General features: G+C 43.8%; 1 protein-coding gene across 1 annotated transcript in view; it reads left to right on the forward strand.

Annotated features, from left to right (window-relative positions):
* Syt9 (synaptotagmin 9) overlaps positions 1-18,978 on the forward strand; it is a 189,999-nt gene extending 171,021 nt beyond the window's left edge. The window contains exon 7 of the mRNA XM_055597423.1: positions 16,786-18,978. Within this exon, the coding sequence (XP_055453398.1) occupies positions 16,786-16,794 (9 nt within the window). The 3' untranslated portion in view covers positions 16,795-18,978. The remainder of the gene's footprint in view (positions 1-16,785) is intronic.
* The last annotated feature ends 3,605 nt before the right edge of the window (positions 18,979-22,583 follow it).

A 22,583-nucleotide genomic window follows, 5' to 3' on the forward strand; every position in this document is an offset into this window, starting at 1 on the left:
TTAATACCTGTATTCAGTGTGGAATGATCATGTGAGGTTAATTGGCATATTTATCATTTCTCTGTGTTAAGACATCAGTTAATTGTTATAACCATAGTTTTCTAGCTGTAGAATGCGATGTTATCCCAAAGACAACTCTTCCAGTAAGCTATATGCACAGAACCAGCCCCTCAAACTCAGTACCTAACAGTGGGATCTCAGGGTTGCTTTCTACACAGTGGATCCCTAGGAGAGTCCTCTTGTCTGTCAGCTGTCTCTTCAAGACTGCCACATCGATCTTCACCAACCCTATATCTGACAGAGGGCTGATATCCAGCATATATAAAGAACTAGAAGTTAAAAAGCAACAAATCGAGTAATCCAATTAAAAAATGGGGAACAGAGCTAAACAGAGAATTCTCTGTAGAGGAATATAGAATGACAGAGAAACACTTAAAGAGATGCTCAACATCCTTAGCCATCAGGGAGATACAAATCAAAATTACCCTGAGATTTCACCTTACACCCATCAGAATGGCTAAGATGAATAACTCAAGTGACAACACATGCTGGAGAGGTTGTGGAGAAAGGGGAACCCTCCTCCATTGCTGGTGGGAATGTAAACTGGTACAACCACTTTGCAAGTCAATCTGGCGCTTTCTCAGACAATTAGGAATAGTGCTTCCTCAAGATCCAACTATACCACTCCTAGGCATATACCCAAAATTTGCTCAAGTACACAAGGACATTTGCTCAACCATGTTTGTAGCAGCTTTATTTGTAATAGCCAGAAGCTAGAAACAACCCAGATGTCCCTCAACAGAGGAATGGATACAGAAATTGTGGTATTTTTACACAATGGAATACTACTCAGCAATCAAAAACAAGGAAATCATGAAATTTGCAGGCAAATGGTGGGATTGAGAAAAGCTCATTCTGAGTGTGGTATCCCAGAAGGAGAAAGACACACATGGTATATACTCACTCATATAGTCCTATAAGATATGATAAACATAATGAAATCTATACACCTAAAGAAGATAAACAAGAAAGAGGACCCGGGGTAAGATGATCAATCCTCACGTCAAAAGACAAATGGGAGGTGCATTGGACGTAGGAGAAAACAAGTAACAGGACAGGAGCCTACTGCAGAGGGCCCCTGGAAGACTCTACCTAGCAGTATATCAAAGCAGATACTAAGACTCATAGCCAAACATTCGGCAGAGTGCAGGGAATCATATGAAAAAAGGGGGAATTTGTATGACATGGAAAGTATAGGAGTTCCACAAGGACCAAATATATCTGGGCCCAGGGTCTCTGAGACTGACACTCCACCAAGGACCATCTATGGATATAAACTAGAACCTCTGCTCTGATGAAGCCTGTGGTAGCTCAGCAACCAATTGGTTTCCCATAGTAAGGAGAACAGGGACTATTTCTGACAGGAACTCAATGGTTTGACCTTCCCCCCCCCCGCAAGGGAGGAGCAGTTCTGCTAGGTCTCAGAGGAGGACTTTGCAGCCAGTCCTGAAGATACCTGAAAAACCAGGGTCAGATGAAAGGGGAGGAGGTCCTCCCCTATCAGTGGACTTGGAAAGGGGCAGGGAGATGAGGGAGGGAGGGAGGGTTTTGGGAAGGAAAGAGGGAGTGAGATACAGCTGAGATACAGAGTTAATAAAACGTAACTAATAATAAAAAAAATAAATAAATAAAGACTGCCACACCAGTCTAGAGTACAAGCTCAGTCCATCCAGCCCATAGTACATGAAGCTCTCTTGCTGAAGTCACTAAGAAGCCCAGCTTTTGTAGTTAGTTTGGAACTGGCCACAGTGCTGTGTTTTTTGCTAGAATGAGCAACAACTCTGTGGGAGTCCTTTGGCCCAATAGGCCCCATGCTTCGCATAAGGTATACAGATCACATTTGTAACTCATAAATTCACAAAATCGGTGACAAATCCTATATAATTTTAGGAGATTTGTGTTTAAAGTTTTACACACTGAGAAAATGATGGGAAAAGCCCCTGCTGACTATCTCATAGCCTGAGATCTGGCCTCCTTGGGAAGATCGTTAAGAGGAAAAAAAAAAAAAAAAAAAAAAAAAAAAACCCTTATGACCCACAAAGACAGAAACACTACTCTGGAGTCCAGCCAAACTTGAGGATCCTATGGACCTTGACACTTTGAGAGTTTGTGAGTGTGGACCTGAGAAGGGGAGAAGTTCAGAGACAACAAAGAAGGAAAGTGGGCAATCAAAAAGGAGGAAATCATGAAATTTGCAGGCAAATGGTGGGAATCTAGAAAAGATCATTCTGAGTGAAATATCCCAGAAGGAGAAAGACAAACACGGTATATACTCACTTATATAGACCTATAAGATATGATAAACATAATGAAATCTGTACACCTAAAAAAGATAATCAAGAGAGCCAAGAGAGCGGACATGGGATAAGATGATCAATCCTCGTTTAGAAAGACAGATGGGATGTGCATTGAACGTATGACAGGATTCTACTGAGCGCATTGGAAAGACTAACTAGCAGTGTTTTCAAAGCAAAGACTCATGACCAAACCTTTGGCAGAGTACAGGGAATCATAAGAAAGAAGGGGAGTTAGTCTGACGGGGAAAGGATAGGAGCTCCACAAGGACCAAATATATATGGGCACAGGGTCTTTTCTGAGACTGACATTCAACCAAGGACCATGTATGAATGTAACCTAGAACCTCTGCTCAGATGTAGCCTGTGGTAGCTCAGTAACCAATTGGTTTCCCATAGTGAGGGGAACAAGGACTATTTCTAACAGGAACTCAATGACTGGCTCTTTGGCCTCCCCACCCCCCAAGGGAGGAGTAGTCCTGTTAGGCCACAGAGGAGAGCTTTGCAGCCAGTCCTGAAGATACCTGATAAAACAGGATCAGATGAATGGGGAGGAGGTCCCCCCTATCAGTGGACTTGGTAACTGATAAGAAAAAAATAAAATTCAAAAAAAAAAAGAAGGAGGGTGGGAGGTAAACAAAGCCTGGCCTCTATAGCCATTCATTCCAGTGTTGTCCCTATCATGAGAGCAGCCTTTACCCTCCAGGGGGCGTTAATTAGAAGAGTAGTTAGACTTGCTCCATTGCCTTTGATGGCCCCTGCTGGATGTGTGCACTGGCATTGCAAGTAGATCTTATCTCCTCAGACAAGGATACTCATCCCTGCTGTGTCCTGCCACAAGGTGGAAAAACAGGGCAACAGCACATGCCTCCTGCTCTGAAGAAGAAAGCATCCTCCATGCGAACACCAGCTTCAGTGAGATGCCATGCTTTACTTCCTATCTCATGCTGTGATTATTCTGCTTCAACTCTCCTGAAAATGGCAGCCATACCCATTGTGTCTCTGACATTGTGTCACACAGTGTTCTGTTTTCAGAATTACTAAAGTAGTTTGATAAACTAGCGTAATAATGCTCTGTGACAGAACATAGAGAATTTTCTCAAAATAACTTGCCTTTCATAAGCCCTCGGTAGAATTCTTCAGTAGGTACAGTGAATGTGAGGCCAAGTCTCTATAGCTTCCCCAGACTGCTGACCAGGATGCCTGGTGAGTTAGCTCAAGGGTAAAATACCAAACCAGGCCTGCTTTATTGCACAGAAGCAGGGTTTGGTCTCCAAAGGAAACCCAAGAGTAAGAGGCGCTTGGCCCTCAAGAAATGGTACAGGGAGAGGAGGTGTAAACAGTTGACTGGGGTGAGGGCATTGTATGTTAAGATGTAGCAGCAAAGGCTGTGAGGAAGAAAGACATCCCTACTGCCCCCACACAGAGATGGTAGAGCCTGAGGCCTTCTGAAATGTGCCTCAGAGAGCTGTGAGTTAGAGAAAGAACCAGGGGGTCAGTAAAGATGAGGAAGGAAACAGAATTCTAAGAAAGTACTAAAGATACAGAGGTGCTCAGATGAGATTGATGGTGAGCACCATAGGAAGACTGAAGACAGTGGGAAGAGGGTGCAGGTTCTGCGAAAGGAGTTACAGAGCAGTATTAAGGAGGCAGTAACCAGAAGAGAGTCAATGGGCAAAACTTGCAAGGAGCAAGGGGCAAGGCCTGGCAGGCATGGTCCAGAGGTTTCCAGTCTGCCTAGGCTGCTGGAAGCTGGGTCACCACAATGTGCTAGGGAAGATAAAGCCTTGGCCTTCTGTCCACCTAATCTAACCACCCTTGTCCTGCCTTCTCTCCAGCACTGTCTTGCCGTCCTCACAAGCTAGCATGCCTTGTCTTGAAAAACAGTACCTCGAATTAACAATGACATAAATTTTCCTGCACCAAAGACCTGCTCTCTCCAGGGCACTATATCATGCTCTGTAGATGTGCCATCCAGTTGAGCCCTCATCCTGTATGGTGCTTAATCTCCATTGTCAAGTTCTAGGCTTGGAATCATCCGGGAGATACACTCCTAGGTTTATCTTTGAAGGGGAGTTTCCAGGAAGATTTAAACTGGGGAAGATAGACCCAATCCTAAATGTGAGTGATACCATCCATGGATTCAGGATCTGGTCTAAATAAAAGGGAGGAAAAAAGTGAGCTGAGCACCAGTAGTCATTCCACTCTGCTTCTGACTGTGGACACAATGTCACCTAATATCCAGTGTTCCTGCTGCTCTCCATTCCACACCACAAAGACTGCATCCTCTCAAACTGAGAGCCAAAATAAGCCTACCCCTTCCTTAGTCACCTTTGTTGAATATTATGTCACAATAATAAGAAAGGTAAAGGATACAACTTATACACAGGCAAACAGTATTATCTTTCCATGAAATGAACTGAGCCTTAAATAAATGTGTTCACCGTCACTAGCAAGTGAGCAGGCTGGAGTAGATCATAGTATTCGTTCTGTCTGATGTGATCCTCCACAGTCTTGTCAGGGTCTCACATAAGTAACTGAACTTGGCCTGTTGCTTGCCTTGATGGTAGAATACAGACTTGATGATAAGCCAGTCCATGTGATGACTTTGAGATGCAGAACATGCTGCTTCTTGCTACCCTGAGCCTTGGGATTCTGTCTTGGGTATAGCACACAAGGAGCTCCTTCCACCTTGTCCTTGAGTGACAAGACACAGAATCAGCCTTTACTTGTCTGGCAGAGCAGCATCCAACCCACAACTTGTGAGCCATAAAGTAGTGCTTTTTTTTGTAAGCTGCTAAGACTGGGGAGGAGGGGAGGCGTTTATTATCATCACAAAGGCTAATACAGATTTAAACTGCACTTTTGGTTCCAGATAATCCTTTTAGACACAGTATTCTTCCACACCACTGCTGGTAAGTGTAGCCACTACTCCTATCTAGGTGGATCCAGCCATAAAACCCTTTGGGAAAGGTTCTCCCTCTCACTTTGTCACTGTATGAGTTGTGTTTCTTCTTACTATGACAAAATGTCTGACACAAACAGGGAGGGGAAGAAGAGTGTGATGGTTTGAATGAAAATGGCCCCCATAGGCTCATAAGGAGTGGCATTATTTGAAAGGATTAGGACATGCGGCCTTGTTGCAGTAGGTGTGGCCTTATTGGAGGAAGTGTGTCACTGGGGTGGGCTTTGAGGTTTCTAATACTCAAGCCAGGCCCAGTGTCTCTCTCTCTTCCTGCTGCCTGCCAATGCAGATGTAGAACTTTCTGCTCCTCCAGCACCATATCTGTCTACATGCCACCATGCTCCACACCATGATAATAATGGACTAAACCTCTGAACCTATAAAAAAGCCAAAATTAAATGTTTTTCTTTATGATAGTTGTGGTAGTCATAGTGTCTCTCCACAGCAATAGAAACCCTACCTAAGACAAGGGGTTTATCTGGCCCCCTAACCCTAACACCCAAGCCTATATTTGTGGGAGGTGTGGCAGGAGGATTGGAAATGTCTGGTTGCATTGCTTCCACAGTCAGGAAACAATGAGATGAATGGCACTGGCCAGCTGCCTTCTCAGCCCAAGGAATGATGCTGCCCTCAGTGAGGGTGGCCCTTCCTGCCTCAGTGAACCTAAACTAGAAAATCTCTCAGATGTCCCAGGAGTCTCGTCTCCTAGGTAATTCTAGATTCTGTTAAGGTGACACTCATTATTAGCCACCACCATCACTGACATGAGTCTCACAACCTGTAGATGTTGCACTTGAACTTTGCCCTTCCTCTATCACCACGCTCCTGGAGAAAGCACACAGATACCTACACACCTCACCATAACATGCAGCCCCAGGTCTCAGCCATTTAGAAGGCACAACTATACCACTCAGAGCTCAACCAGGGTCTTGCACAGTATGGGATCACACAATTATGCTGGCTCTAAAAATTGTTTTCCCTTCTGTGTTGTTATTATCTGGTTCACTTAACAATGTGAGATGAAAACAAAGCCCAAGAATTCTCAGGAAAATTCTTTTGTTTCCACCCTGCTGGCACTGATTCATAGCCCCTGGTGACCTCACATTTCCAAATGGCTTGTGATGTAAGGATTTTTTGCTAATCTACTTTCAGTTGTTTTGATCCTGCTATTTCTTTCCCACCTAATCATCTGCTTCAATATCACCATCATTTCCAAACCCAGTAGGGCGCATAGTGAACAATAATGCAGGAAAACTAGGAAACCAAAAACTCTTTGTTTTTAAATCCTTAAAAGCTAATGGAGTTTTTTGTTTTGAACTTAGTGCTATGTTATGTTCAATAACCTCCCACCCCCAACACCCACATACACACACTAATGTCTTAAAGTGTATTCTGATCAGTTCTATGTTGTAGAGGTAAAGGCTTGGTTCTTCTAAATAAAGGTTTTTCTCCTAGTTACCTTAGCCTGCAACACCCTGGAGGAAAACAGATTGATTTTGCTAGTGCAGCATTTCTGTTCTGATAAAAGAATCTCATTTTCCCTTCAGGGCTCAGCCTCCCTCCCCTTTGTACAAGTATTTGGCAGATGACAACCAAATCTATGGTCTCCAGAAGTGTCTTAGCCCCCTTCACTTAGCACATTCCAGGAACTAATGGCCATGACCCCAATGTAGGCCCAGGAGTCTTACTGGAATTCTCCTTTAAAAAGCCATATTTCTCCACTGAGGTGTTATTGTGAAATTTCTAGCAGGTATCTGCCAGAAAGGGGCCAAACAAAAGAGAAGCCAGCTTGAGAGGTGGAGATATGGTGAGGCCTGATGATGCTGTCTGAACCTCTGGATCCAGCTACTCCTGAATATAATATATCTCTTACATGTGAACGTGGACAAATGATGAAGAGTGACAAGCCCTTCCCTCAGGCACAGCTCCTAATCAGAGTTCCCACCCTCCAAAACCACAGAGGGAAAATACACCTGGACACGGCTCTTCATTTCAAACTGTGACTGCGGTGAGTGGTCAGTAAATAGAAAAGAGCTGACAACACAGCAGACTTAAAACATATACAGAGTTCCAGGAAATAACCTGTCAAGACCCTTGACCATCAAATAAAGAACTTATCAAAGTATGTAATGACTTTAAGCATCTTGGAAACCTGCCCCCTTAATAATATTGTTTGGCACCACCTTGCCCTCAAGTTATCAGAAAAGATGGTCACCATAGAACTCCCAGGCACAGGGACTGCCAGGAGTGCTGTGGACTGTCTTCCTCCAGGGCTAAAGGCCTTTCACTCCAATTCTGCCACCTGTAATTCTACCCATATACAGAGCTTCCCTCAGACTCTGTCCATGGCCTCTCTCCCACTGAGTTGAAGATGACCAGGTAGGGCCCATCTCAAAGGTAGATGGTCAGAGGGATGCCTCTGCAGAAGCCTGCCTCTTGGTTTATGGAAACTCCATATTAGAGTCTTGAGGCTGTACAGGACATCATATGATAAGACAGTGTAGATGACCGAGAGCATTCATTCTAACAGCAGCACATTAGCCTACTGACCTGTTAATCTATGATGGGTAACTTCATTCATGAGAAAAGAACCCTCAAGACGAATCGCCTCCCAAAGATCTCACCTCTCATGTAGCATTCATTATGGTTTTTGAGGGTTAATGTGCAAACCTCCATACCTGTCTCATGCACACTTCTTTCATGCAGAGTTAGCCGGTAGCATAGCTGGAATCCCACACAGCCTAACCACTGACCCACATTGAAGAGCTTTGTTCTTAGCTGGTCCCGAGGGCCTTGAATGAGACAGTTCTCATACCCAGAGACACGCAGTACTTTGGACTTCTAGAAACAGAAAACTCAGGTCAAACTGATTGAAAAGTAAAGGTAAAGTGGGTTTATTGCTTCAAGCAAATTAAAGAGGAGACATCTGTCTTAATCTAGAAGTTTTCAGTGTCTTGACCTCTGCTGCTCTTATAGTCTCTTGGATCTATATACTTCTGTATAAAAACCTACATCATCCAAGCAGCTGTCAGGCCCAGCCCGAGTTAGGAAAATAGGGGAATGCTGATGGGAACATGATGTGATGAGGTGTGGATTAGCCTGGTATAACATCTGAACCCAGTGATCCATTTTAAAATAGCTAAAAATAGGACAACTGGACGCGATGTGCTTTTTCCTTTAGCATAGCACCACCTGCATTAGTCAGTGTTCACTAGAGGAACAAAACTGATAGAACAAATATAGATTAAAAGAGGGTTTATCAGATTGGTTTAAGGCATAGGCCAGGTAGTCCAGCAATGGCTATCTGCATGCTAGGGAGGTTGAAAATGTCATAGCTGTTCCATCCATGAGGCTGGCTACTTCAGCAGTTCCAGTCTGGCACTGAAGAAGGCCTAGAGGGTTCCTGGATGGCTGCTGGTTTTCAGTCCACCTTAAAAGGCCAGGGTAGCTAGGTTTCCACTTCAGGGAAGGCTAGCAGGAACAGCAGCAGCAGCAACAGAGTTCATTCACTCACCATCAGGGAGTAAAGGTGAGCAGGCAAAGCAAGCCCTGCATTTTCCTCAGACCTCTTTATCTCTAGGCAGCCAGTGGGAGGTGCTGTCTACTCTGAGGGGCAGTCCTTCCAGGAAATGCACTCACAGACCTACCCAGAGCTCTTGGTTAATCGCAAATCCCTCCCCTGCCCACACTGCTTAAAATCCTCTAGTAACAGCACTCTGTCCTGAACAACTTCAGAGTTCCCTTACTAGAAAGACCCTCTGTGACCCTTGTCTATCTTCCCCTTACACTTTGGGACCATGCCTATTTGTTCTTGGTCCATTAAATACTTTCTATTTACTCCACATCCTTGTCCCTGCTTTAATTTTGTATGCTATCTTTTCTACCCGTTACCTGGCTAGCTCTGGCTCATTGTTTAAGCATATGATTGGCTGTCATCCTCAGAAAGTATCCTCTAGTCCCTCTAGTATAAGCTAAATAGCTTCTGTCTATGCTTCTATTCTCAGCTCACTGTACCTAACCCTGACATAGTATTTGGTACCACTGGACATCATCTGTGCCTGTGTCATTCGCAGCACTTCCAGCTGCTATGTGAGGCTGGAGCATGCAATTTGTAACTGTATAACTTGTACCCAGTGCCTGGCAGAGTCAGCACTGAGTACACTTCTGTTGTGTAGAATACCAGTTTCTCTCTTCTCATGATATGTTAAATGAATGCTGATTTCTTATAGACTCTGCATGTCAACTTTCAAGTCTGCAAGCACAGTAGTTCTCTTAATATATAAAAATAAGTGAGCACAAGGGCTGCAGAGATGGCTCAGTGGTTGAGGACTGGCTGCTCTTCCAAAGGACCCAGGTTCAACTCCCAGCATCCACATGGCAGCTCACAACTGTCTTTAATTCCATTTCATGGGATCTGATATCCTCACACAGACACACATACAGGCAAGACACTGGTGGACATTAAATGAATAAATTGAACTCTAAAAATTAATAATAATGAATGAGCCCTGCTGTGCAAACTGGCATTTTCTTTTCATTCAGCCCTGCTTTCTTTATGGCACACATTCCCCAAGTCTTAGACAATGCCCATGAGTTACAGACAATGGCAGTTTAAGTCCTGTTTGTCATCTCACATGAGATTTTTACCGCCTCAAGCACAATGCCTCAGATGACCCCCATCAGCTTCTCCTAGTTTAAAAGGAAGGCTGGGTGGTACAGGTACTTTCTCTAGAACACTCAAAAGTCTTGGTGATTAGGATCATATGCTGTCTGCCTTGCTGTCAGCCTACCTCCGTGATCTTTCAAGATTCCCATTGGCGTGGCATCGTTTGCTGTGTTGTCTGTTCAAGCAAGGATCAGCCAGACTTCCTTTGAAACAATCGCTTTGAAGATGGAACTGCTGACTTCAAGTTTTTGTTCAACAAATACCGGTTGAGTACTTACAGTGGGTGCTGATGACACACTGAATAGATGGAAATCCTCGTCCTAGTGGAGTTTACATTCTTTTTATTTTATTTTCATTAATTACAGTTTATCCCACTGTAGCCCCCTCCTCCAACCCCTCTCAATCCCACCCTCCCTCCCTCTTCTTCTCCTGCCCCTCCCCCAGTCCAATGATAGGGGAGATCCTTCTCCCCTACCATCTGACCCTAGTCTATCAGGGTTCATCAGGCTTCATTGTCTTCCTCTGTAGCCTGGTAAGGCTGCTCCCCCTCAGGGGGAGGTGATCAAAGAGCCAGACCATGAGTTCATGTCAGAGATGGTCCCTGTTACTATTACTGGGGGGCCCTCTTGGACACTGAGCTGCCATGGGCTACATCTGTGCAGGGGTTCTAGGTTATCTCTATGCATGGTCCTTGGAGTATCCATCTCACAAAAGACCCCTGTGCCCAGATTTTTTGGTTCTGTTGCTCTCCTTGTGGAGCTCCAGACCCTTCGAGGTCTTTCTATCTCCCCCTTCTTTCAAAAAATTCCCTGCACTCTACCCAAAGTTTGGCTATGAGTCTCAGCGTATGTTTTGATACTCTGCTGAGAAGAGTCTTTCAGAGGCTCTCTGTGGTAGGCTACTGCCCTCTTCCCTGTTATCTCCCTCTTCCGATGTCCATCCCGTTTGCTTTTCTGAATGAAGCTTGAGCATCTTACCCAGGGTCCTCCTCCTTGCTTAGCTTCTTTAGGTATACAAATTTCAGTGTGATTATCCTATATTATATGTCTAATATCCACTTATAAGTGATCATATAGCATTTGTGTCTTTCTGCTTCTGGGATACCTCACTCAGGACGATCTTTTCTAGATCCCACCATTTGCCTACAAATTTCATGATTTCCTTGTTTTTAATTGCTGAATAGTATTCCATTGTGTAAATGTACCACAATTTCTGTATCCATTCCTCAACTGAGGGACATCTGGGTTGTTTCCAGATTCTGGCTATTATAAATAAAGCTGCTACAAACATGGTTGAGCAAATGTTCTTGTTGTATACTTGAGCGTCTTTTGGATATATGCCTAGGAGTGGTATAGCTGGATCTTGAAGAAGCACTCTTCCTAATGAGAAAGTGCCAGATTGATTTCCAAAGTGGTTGTATAAGTTTACATTCCCATCAGCAATGGAATAAGGTTCCTCTTTCTCTACATCTTCTCCAGCATGTGTTGTCACTTGACTTTTTGATCTTTGAACATTACTCCATTGCTGATGGGAATGTAAACTTATACAACCACTTTGGAAATCAATCTGGCACTTTCTCATTAGGAAGAGCGCTTCTTCAAGATCCAGCTATACCACTCCTAGGCATATATCCAAAAGATGCTCAAGTATACAACAAGAACATTTGCTCAACCATGTTTGTAGCAGCTTTATTTGTAATAGCCAGAATACAACCCAGATGTCCCTCAGTTGAGGAATGGATACAGAAATTGTGGTACATTTACACAATGGAATACTATTCAGCAATTAAAAACAAGGAAATCATGAAATTTGTAGGCAAATGGTGGGATCTAGAAAAGATCGTCCTGAGTGAGGTAACCCAGAAGCAGAAAGACACAAATGCTATATGATCACTTATAAGTGGATATTAGACATATAATATAGGATAATCATACTGAAATCTGTACACCTAAAGAAGCTAAGCAAGGAGGAGGACCCCAGGTAAGATGATCAATTCTCATACAAAGTTCTTAACATAGTACTCTTTTCCCAAATGGACATTTTCCATTTTCTAAGCTGTTACCCCAAGCTCCTGATGGGAAATGCCATTCCATTTACATTGCTTTATTTCTTTGGTTTCTTTAGTTGTTTGTTTAATATTTATTCCTTTACAGTTATATACACTTAAATAATGAATTTTAGTCTTTTTATCCCCTTTTATACCATCTTATCCCAGCTCCTCCTCTTAAAACCCTCCTTATAAACGTGTGCCCCTCCTACTTCATATATGTTTTGTGTGCGCACCCCACTAAGTTCAATTAGGTTGTCTGGACACGGGGAGGAAGTGATTTACTGAATCTTTGCTGGACAGCTTATCACTGACTACACCACTGAAAGAAGTTACTTCCCTTCTCCTGACCACCAGTAACTGTCAGTAGTCTCTTATGGAGGAGCGGGCCCCCTTCCGTGATGACGTGTCAGCAAATGTGCAGGTCTTGAGCAGGTAGTCCAGCCTCGGTGAGTTCACAAGCACATCAGCCGTGTCATGCACCAAAGATCGCTTCATAGCACTCCTCCCCAGCCTCTGACCTACAGTCTTCCCCCTGCTCTACCACCATCTTCCCTGGTGAGGGCTGGTGTAGAGATCACATTTAGGACTGAGCTCCAAGGTCACTTAGTCTCTGCAGTTTGACTACTTGTAGCCTCTGTATAAACCAAAGTCAACTGTGAAAAGAAGCTTGTCTGATGAGGGCTGAGAGCTGCACTTGGGAATCATTTTGATATTGTGTCCACCCAGCTAGCACAATAGTGGTAGGTCCTATTTTATGTTTGTGACCTCACCACTCACAGGATATCACACACTGCCTTATTTCTCTAACATGCTAGGTTTACGAGGGGCAACAAGAGTTAAAAAAGAACATCACCTTTGAGGGAAGGAAGTGCTCACCTGATTCTAGGTGGATGGTGTTTTTTACATAAATATTTGTAAAGCAGTACTAAGCATTAGTCACCAAATGCTGAGATTCTGCACTTAAAGAATTTCAAATACATGAGTAACAAGATTAGGTACATGTAATATCGAATCATACAATAAGAATCACTTCCATTTTTGACAGACTTCTTAGTTTAAAACCCTGAGAAACTTCCTGTAATCAGAACCCATTTCCAACTTCACAGGAAGATAAAATCGAATGATCCACTCATTCTTTCTATGTCCTTAATTTGGGGTCAGTTTGAACGCCCTGCCTCATGTCAGCTGTCATTTTTGTGATTGAAGTGTCATTGCGCATTACAGTTTTCATTGGGACAGTCCTCGTCTTTGATTTCAATTCAATTTAATTCCAATCAAGTCCTTATGTCTCAGGACAATTGAATTCACTTAGAAACCTTTCTGGACAAATAGGATTGTAACCACCACTTCCTGTCCGGCTGCTGAATTTCCTGAAGGCTTCCAAACCCAGGACACAGCCTGGACGGCCACTGGGTCTGGTGAGAAGGAGAGAGCTGCTGTGCTCAGCGGTGGTAGCTCTGGAACCAGCAAGGCCAAGTTTGGACACACAGTGCTTGCACCATCATTTCCGTCTCCACTCTCCTCTCCCTACCACGGCCTCACTGGGTTAGTGCTGTTCTGAACTAGCAAAAAACAAAAACAAAACTCTGCCCTAAGATCTTTTTATGAAAATATTGGATGAGAAGCAACTCACTGGATGATATGTTAGAAGGATGCTGCAATGTGTTTGTTTTGTTTGATGGAACTGTATCACCACCCCCCTTCATCACCAGTGAGAGACAAAATGGGGTGGGGTGACAGCATAAGCCATCCATATCAAACTCAAAATTCTCCAGAGACAACCAAGCTACTCTGTTGAGATATAACCTGGACATCTGACTTCCCCCAGAATGTGTGTGTTTCTAAAAGGCTTGTCTTGTAAGACTATAATAGAGTTGAACAGCCACTCCCTCACATCCATCAAAACTCCTTTCTGCTGTCAGCATGTGGGCTTGGTCCCTGGTCACAGTGCTTTGGAACATAGTGGCAGTATCCCAGAGGAGGAAAACAAGAGACATGAGGCCCAGACAGGACTGGTCCCAGAAGACTCACTGAGCTGAAGGGTTTAGCTGAAGCAGAGAACTAGCAGGCCTCTGTTTAACATTCCTTCAGGCTATGCCAGAGACTGGTAGTTATACACACAAAGAAAGGCACCAAAAGACTACACTGCAGCTACAGTGTCCAGTTGGAGCCATGCTATTACCTGGGACTCTCCTGGTGGTTTCTCTGGATGTGGAAACTAGTTTTAAAAGTCTAGCCTTACAGAGGGCTAATATCCAGTATATATAAAGAACTAAAGAAGCTGAAAAGCAGCAAACCAAGTAATCCAATTGAAAAATGGGGAACAGAGCTAAACAGAGAACTCTCTGTAGAGGAATATCGAATGGCAGAGAAACACTTAAAGAAATGCTCAACCTCATTAGCCATTAGGGAAATGCAAATTTCCCTGAGATTTCACCTTATACCCATCAGAATGGCCAAGATGAAAAACTCAAGAGACAACACATGCTGGAGAGGTTGTGGAGAAAGGGGAACCCTCCTCCACTGCTGGTGGGAATGTAAACTGGTACAACCACTCTGGAAATCAATCTGGCGCTTTCCCAGACAACTAGGAATAGTGCTTCCTCAAGATCCAGCCATGCCACTCCTAGGCATATATCCAAAAGGGGCTCAACAACACAATAAGGACATTTGCTCAACCATGTTTGTAGCAGCTTTATTTGTAATAGCCAGAAGCTGGAAACAGCCCAGATGCCCCTCAACTGAAGAATGGATACAGAAATTGTGGTACATCTACACAATGGAATATTACTCTGCAATGAAAAATAAGGAAATCATGAAATTTGCAGGTAAATGGAGGGACCTGGAAAGGATCATCCTGTGTGAGCTGTCCCAGAAGCAGAAAGACATACACGGTTTATACTCATTCATATAGACATATAACATAGGATAAACCTACTAAAACCTGTACATCTAAAGAAACTAAGAGAGAGGACCCTGACTAAAATGCTCAATCCCCATCCCGAAAGGCAAAGAGGATGGACATCAGAAGAAGAAGAAAACAGGAAACAAACTAGGAACCTGCCACAGAGGGCCTCTGAAAGGCTCTACCCTGCAGACTATTAAAGCAGACGCTGAGACCTATGGCCAACTGTTGGGCAATGTGCAGGGAATCTTATATAAGAAGTGGGAAATAGTAAGATCTGGAGAGGATAGGAACCCCACAAGGAGAGCAACAGAACCAGAAAATTTAAACACAGGAATTTAAACACAGAATATGAGTCTTCTCAGAGACTCATATTCCAACCAAGTACCAGGCATGGAGATAACCTAGAACCCCTTCACAGATGTAGCCCATGGCAGTTCAGTGTCCAAGTGGGTTCCATAGTAATGGGAAGAGGGACTGCCTCTGACATAATCTGATTGGCCTGCTCTTTGATCATCTCCCCCCGAGGGGAGAGCAGCCTTACCAGGCCACAGAAGAGGACAATGCAGCCACTCCTGATGTGATCTGATAGACTAAGATCAGAAGGAAGGAGAGGAGGACCTCCCCTATCAGTGGACTTGGGGAGAGGCATGCGTGAAGAAGGGGGAGGGAGGATGGGACCGGGAGGGGAGGAGGGAGGGCCTTAGGGGGGGATACAAAGTGAATAAACTGTAATTAATAAAAATAAATAAATTTAATTATAAAAAAAAAGTCTAGCCTTCTGAGCAATACTCCAGGCATAACCAGTCCAGTATCGTGGTGACTCCTGGGTCTGAATACCTCTGTGCTGGCTGGTTTATGCACCCCAGGCAATATGTTAAGATATGTTCAAATAACAAATATCTATTTGTCCTTCCCTGCTACCTTTATAAATGAATATATCTTTCCTGAGGGATTTATCTGTATACAAGCATGTATACACTTCAAAGCCAGACATGGCTTTCAATCTCCAATGTACTCTGGCTTTAATTACTTTCTGTAAGCTTTATTGCAGAACTTTGATTTCTGGAATGCCGTCTAAACATTCCAATTTGAGAATATATGCTGCTCTCTCAAGCTTTGTATAAAATTTTGTTATTGTATCCACAGAAGTCACTTTGGTTTCTCTCCTTGTCTCTCTGTGCCTGCCGTATTAGTACCCTTAATCTGTATTAAAGTGTAAGGCCATGAGTTGAATTTCAGGTGAATTTTGGGTTGAGTGAGCAACACAACAGAACCTGTTTATCTTACATCTGAGATTCTCCTGGGAAAATTCACTGTTGGAAGCCGGGATGTAGCTTAATGATAGAACCCTTACCCAGCATGCACAAGGACCTGGGCTGTACCCCTGGCAAAACATATGCACATGTACATGCGTTCCTCTCACAGCTGGGAAGCAAGCATTGAGTGATATGATGTTTCACCACCCAAACCCTCTTTCTTAGTCATATTTGCTACTGCCATACTTCTCACAACACAGCCCCTTCACCCCAGATCTGATGATCCTTCCACCACTTCCTTCCTGGATCTCTCCTCTGCCCAAACAGCCCAAATTTGTTTTCAGCCTAAGTGATGCTTATACTTCAAAATCCCTTTAGTCACTTCAAAGGCTCTGTTAGAAGCTTATGGACACCTCTGTGGCTCACTTCTCCCGTTATGAGCCCTTTGAAATCTGCATGAATGCCTCACACATGTATTCTGTGTTCGCAATTCTGTGTTCCATCACCGTGCCTGGTGTTTTTGTTTGGCACACATTAAAAACAGACGAGTGAAAACCAGCTCACTCTTTGTTTCTTCTTCCTCCAGAAACGATGACTATGGATAAGAAGACTGCTTGTGCCAAGGACACAGTCGGACAACCGTGTAACAATGATTTTAAGTAACTTTCCCCACCTAGCAACATCCAGATGACTCCAGCAACGAAATGCTCCGCTGTACCCACAGCAATACTGGCCCTCTTTCCAAATTGGATTTGGTGAATCTGAATGGTTCACCCACCTTCTTCAGGTGGCCCTAGGTGATATGCTGTAGGGAAGCTCATCCTTCATTGCCAAAAACCAAATTTGACTGTGGAAGAAAGCAAGTGGCACAGTGAGAGTCCTGAGTGCCAAGACACCTAGTGATTAATGTAAGGCCTTGGTTGTATGGGTGTGATACTGGTCCTGGCAGTGGTCAGTCTAACATGAAGTCATTTGTATGAATGCCCTGGAAAGACAGAATACTTTAAAAAAATATATCCAGGTGCTAAATAGGCAGCAGATTTTAAATCAAACTCTACTACCTGTGAGTTAATGACTGTCTTCAGAGAATAATTTCACCCCCCCCCCAAAAAAAAAGTGTTTCGGTTTTCCAAGGAATGGCCCAAGAGAATCCTAGGCCAAGCAAGCCTGGAGGAAGTCTTGTGCAAGGCAGGTTAGTTCACAGCAAACTCTCATGCACATGGCAGAGTCCCGCTTGGCTGTGGCCATTGTTCACTAACAAACCCAGATTCTGAGATTCGAAACATTATTTCCAGGTGGCCAGCAGCCACTTCCTTCCCAGTGGCAGTTCTAGAATGAAAAGTGTCATCCTTGTTAGAGATGCCTGCCTTCCAATGGCGTGCATGTGCACCTTGGAATGTTCTTTCCCAGACTCAGAAGTCTGTGTTCTAAAATAAGATCACTGGGAGATGACATGGGATCCACTGAGAAAAGGCATGGCTTTCGGGCTTTCTTTGACACAACTGCCTTCTGGGTATTTCCATATGCAACAGCCCAGAGTATAGACTTGGGCAGCCACAGACAGAGGCCCTTTCCTACTTCAGACATCACTTTTGCAGCACTTGAGGAATGGAAATACCTATAGGAATGAAGGCCAAGGGCTCTCCCCAGCATAGCTCATCCATTACCCATCATCCTTCTCAAACAGTCTACTGCCAGTTCTGCACCTCATCCTCCCTGCTTTTGCCTCCAAGAAGTGAAACCAAAGGCCTCAGCATCCCCTGACTGGACTGGGGACTATGGACAGGTCCTCTCTCATTATAGGTGCAAAGCACCTCCACACACCATCATCACTGCTCCAAAACTGCATTTCCCTTTCAGTCTCTTTAACAGAATCCAGGGATGGGTTGCAGTTAACCATCCTGGAAAGCACCTTCTCTTTATTTCAATTCATGTTTCAGTGTAGGTTGCACCAGGTAGACGCAGCATCACATCATGTTGTTGGAAAGTTCTGGTTGCCATACACACCTAGTTCAAGAAATCCTACTGCCAGTGTCAGATCTTATCAGGTCTTGAAAGGGTGGAGGCCTTTGGTTGTGTAAGGCAAGGTTAATTCACTCAAGCGTAGTGCATTTCCCAGCCTGTCTGATCCACTCCCATCTCTTTTCAACTTCCATTTGCAGGGGTTCAGAGAGAACCCCAGTTCTGCCTATGTCTGATAAAATGAGAAAACATACCTTTCTTTCCCAGTGGGTCCTCTCTACCCATCCCTCCCCATTCAGATGTCCTCCATCATACCAGTATTTAGAACCAAAGCCTGAAGGGCGAGTGCCAACAGAATAGTGAGCAGAAATAATGTCAATAGATCCAAGCAGATGTGCCTGGAGGAATGGTCCCAAAGAAATTAGAATGGCTCCAGCAAAAGGTTAGCAGGTAGCCATCTTGTTAAGCTTTGATATGTCCTTGTCAATGGCAGCCCAAATTGGGCTGAGGTAGCCTGTTGTCCTACCTCAGGATCCCCTTGCCTTGAGCTAACAGCCCTGAGTTACTAGTGAATAAGCCACTAACTCAAGGACACCTTTGTGGGGGCATTCAGGCAAAGAAGACTGTCCACGTGGTGAACTTTGATGGCTTTGTATGTGGTAGCTTTACCTAGCCAGTACAGCTGTGAACAGAAGCTGGCTATCAAATTTTAATTCCCTCAGCTCATTTGCAACTCTGCCTCTGTTCTCTTGTGTTTTGTTTGGTTGCCTTTTAGTTTCCTAGTAAATATTCCTTTTGAAAAATAATCCATTGTCGCTTTGAATTGGGGAAAAGGTGGTTTTCTGGCGTATTTTTCCCCGGGATAGAAGGACACTACAGTATTTGGGGAAGGGGGATGAAAATCATGGCAGAAAAAGAAATACCTTGATCAGATCTTAGGACAACACATTGGAAAGATCTGGTGCTGAACAAGAGAAAGAAACCAGGTACCCTCTCGCCAATACCCGGCTCTTCTCCTTCCTGCCCTCACTTCAAGGAACTGTGCCCTGGGTGTGTGCTGCCACTAAAGTGTCTCCTGGGTTAATGACTATGCATTCAGCTGGGGTGTAATGTCCAGTAAATGAACTAGCATTGCCAAGAGTCAGCAATGTGGGGAAGATGGCTGTTTCTAAAACTCTTTAGGGATCCTAACTCCTCATGACCATCAGCAACCAATTTTTCATATGAAAAGAAGAAAGTCACCCACACTTAAAGAGAACTAACATACAGACAGAATGCTTCCTATTGTTAGGGTTATACTCTCCTACAATGGTGTGTGCTCTAAATATCTACTGGTATACAAGAACATGACAAGACAAAATATAGTGGTGTTCCAGTGGTGGTGTGTCTGTGTGTGTATGTCTCAGGTTAGCTTCAAACTCACAGGTCTCATGCTTCAGCTTTCCTTGAGTGTTGGGAATAGACACATCCACTATCATGACAGGCCATAGCAGTTTGAATGGCCATGTACTGACTCTTCTGATTCTGTGGGTTTCCTGGCCCCTTGGGTCTCTTTCTCTCTCTCTCGAAAGCTGGGGCTTATGTCATCTGAAAGCTTGTACAACTGGATGTCATTGCCATGCCTGGCTCCTCAACTGCAGTGACTAAGAGAGCTTGAGAATGGTCCTTTCTCTCCACATGGTGAGCTTGGACTTCCTCACAACGTGGAGCCCTCATAGTAGTCAGCCTTCCTAAAAAAAAGCCAGAACTGACACTGTAGGAAGCCCTGTTTCTTCTCAATAACATCTAACGTAACTGTCATTTCTGCCACATGCAATGGGTCAGGAACAAGTCAGAGCATCAGCCCAAATTCAAGGGAAAGAGTTACACAATAATGGAAAACAATGTGACTCAATGGTCATCTTGAGAAACAGTAGAGATAAGGGTGGTGATAGGGAAGCTACAGAGTCAAAGAATAATACAGAAAGCCTTGACTATGGTAGACTAGTGCTCTGCTGCCAGGCTCCATGCCCAGCCTAAACTGCTGTCACTTCACAAACACAGTACTTAACATGCATAGGCAATGGGTGGAAAAGAATGGAGAAGGGGAAAGGGCTATCCATAGAGTGTTAAATAGCATAAGGTGAAGAAAAGCAACTGGTTATGACTGATAGAACATGACAGATGTGAAAAACATGGGTGACAACTATGATTGCTACAACTATAATAACCGTGAGTACCTTATTTTTAGTTCATCTCTGAGCCAAATTGAAGGTGCAAACAGCTTGGGATTGTCCCTAGAGACAGAAATGGTGATAGAAGTTGTGCCTATTTGGAAGACTTCAGAGATAACTATTGCTTAAAAGTCTCTGCAAGAACTGGGCACGATAGCACACACCTGTAATCCCAGCACTCAGGGAGGCAGAAGCAGGCAGATCGCTGTGAGTTCAAGGCAAGCCTGGTCTACAAAGCAAGTCTACAACATTCAAAGAAACCCTGTGTTGAGAAACAAAAAACAAACAAGGAAGTAAAGAAGGAAGAACGAACGAGAGAGAGAGAGAGAGAGAGAGAGAGAGAGAGATCTGCAAGCTCCCCTGCTGCAGGAGGCCCTCACATCACTGTGAGGTTTGTTGCAATGGTACCTGCTGCCTGCCTCCTTCCTGCAGTTGTCCCACACAGCAGAATAGGCTAGTTCACTGTTCATCTCCATTCTTTGGCCTACTCCTAATTCGTCTCCCTGTTAGAACTTTCACAAACACTTTCATGAAGGAATTTAAATGAAACATGAGAAAAAAAATGATCAAAGAGAAAAAAAAATTTCTACCAGGGAAAACCTGCAGCAGAAAGCCAGGAAAAGCAGACAAAGGGACAGTAGTCTGGCATTCTCAGAGGCAGAAGGTGAGCCCTGGTCCTGCTTTCTACATCAAGGATGCCTAAAGGGTGAACAGCAACAAAGCAGCTCTGGCCAGTGCCGTGGACCAAGATGGGATTCCTGATGGCAGACGAAAAATCTCTTAGCCTCTCACCCAACTGATGAAGCTGTTCCTGGGTTAGTGGCAGGAAATACTTCCTCCTCCACCCAAAAGGCCAAATTGTTGCTGCCTATATCTCCTGGATACTTGGTTGCAAAATTCAACTAGCTGTAGGATCCTCTGTGTGCCATCTCCCCTAGTCATCTTTCCTGTTGGAGCCAGGATGTCTGAGCCTGGGAAAGATTAAGAACCCAGAGAGTCTCCAATGGGTCCAGCACTGCATGATATTCATCCCAGGAAAGCTTCAGTGCCATCCAGGTCCCCATTCCTGACAAGCCTGTGTCAAACCTTTACATCAGACAGTGGGAAAGGGAAGAACAGGCCAGAGAAGTCTGGCCCACTTGTGCCCTCCTGAATCATAGGTAAAGCCTCCAAGAAACACTTAAGACTGCCGTTACAGCTGGGTGAGCTTGTGCAGCCAATGTAGGAAGTGTATTTATCAATCTGAAAAGTAATGATGATACATCTTAGGACAACAGTTTTCAGCCTATGGGTCACAACCCCTTTGGCAAACCTCTGTCTCCAGAAATATTTACACTATGATTCAAAACAGTAGCAAAATTACAGTTATGAAGTAACAACGAAAATAATTTTATGGTTGGGGTCATCACAGTGTGAGGAACTGTATTAAAGGGTCACAACATTAGGAAGGTTGAGAACCATTGTTTTAGAGTTTACAAAGGTATTGTTGCTTTTATACATATTCTTTATTGTGTGAAAATTCAACTTGAGATCACCACCAGGTTTACTTATTTTTGCACCAGTGCTAAGCTGAATGTAGTTATTATTCTATGATTTTTTTCCATTGCATTCAAGTTACTTCCAAACTAGCATTTGACATAGGAATAGTAATGGCTTTTCGTATCAAACAAACACTATTTTTAAGACTTATTTTTGTGTATGTTGGTAAGCATGTGTGTATATGTTGCATGTGTTGCCTGTGGAGACCAGAAAAGGACATCAGATCCGCTAGAGCTGGAATTACAGGGAGCTGTGGGCCTATGTGGGTGCTGGGAACCGAACCAGGGCTTCTAGAACAGCAAATGCTCCTACCCACTGAGCCATCTCAGTACCACAGCAAATATCATTTTTAAGACCCTGGCATCCTTAAAATTTACATAAAATGTCTTTTTCATGAGGATAACATCTGAGGCTTCACTTTGGATTTGCCTAGATTTCAATTTATCAAAAACAAACAAGAACAATTCCTCCAGTTTGCCAAAACATAAAGCTTTAATGCAAAGAAAATAATAAAACAATTTCTTTAAATACCCAAAGGTACTTGTGAGGGTTTCAAAGATGAGCTTCTAAATTGTACAAACTGATAAATCTTCCAAAAGTAAGTGCTTTTGCTTCAAAAAGAGATTATTTTGAAAACACATATTTTCCACTCAAAGGAATTTATGTTTAA

The sequence above is a fragment of the Psammomys obesus genome, unplaced genomic scaffold, assembly GCF_907164565.1.
Source record: "Psammomys obesus unplaced genomic scaffold, mPsaObe1.curated_primary_1811, whole genome shotgun sequence".
NCBI lineage: Eukaryota > Metazoa > Chordata > Mammalia > Rodentia > Muridae > Psammomys > Psammomys obesus.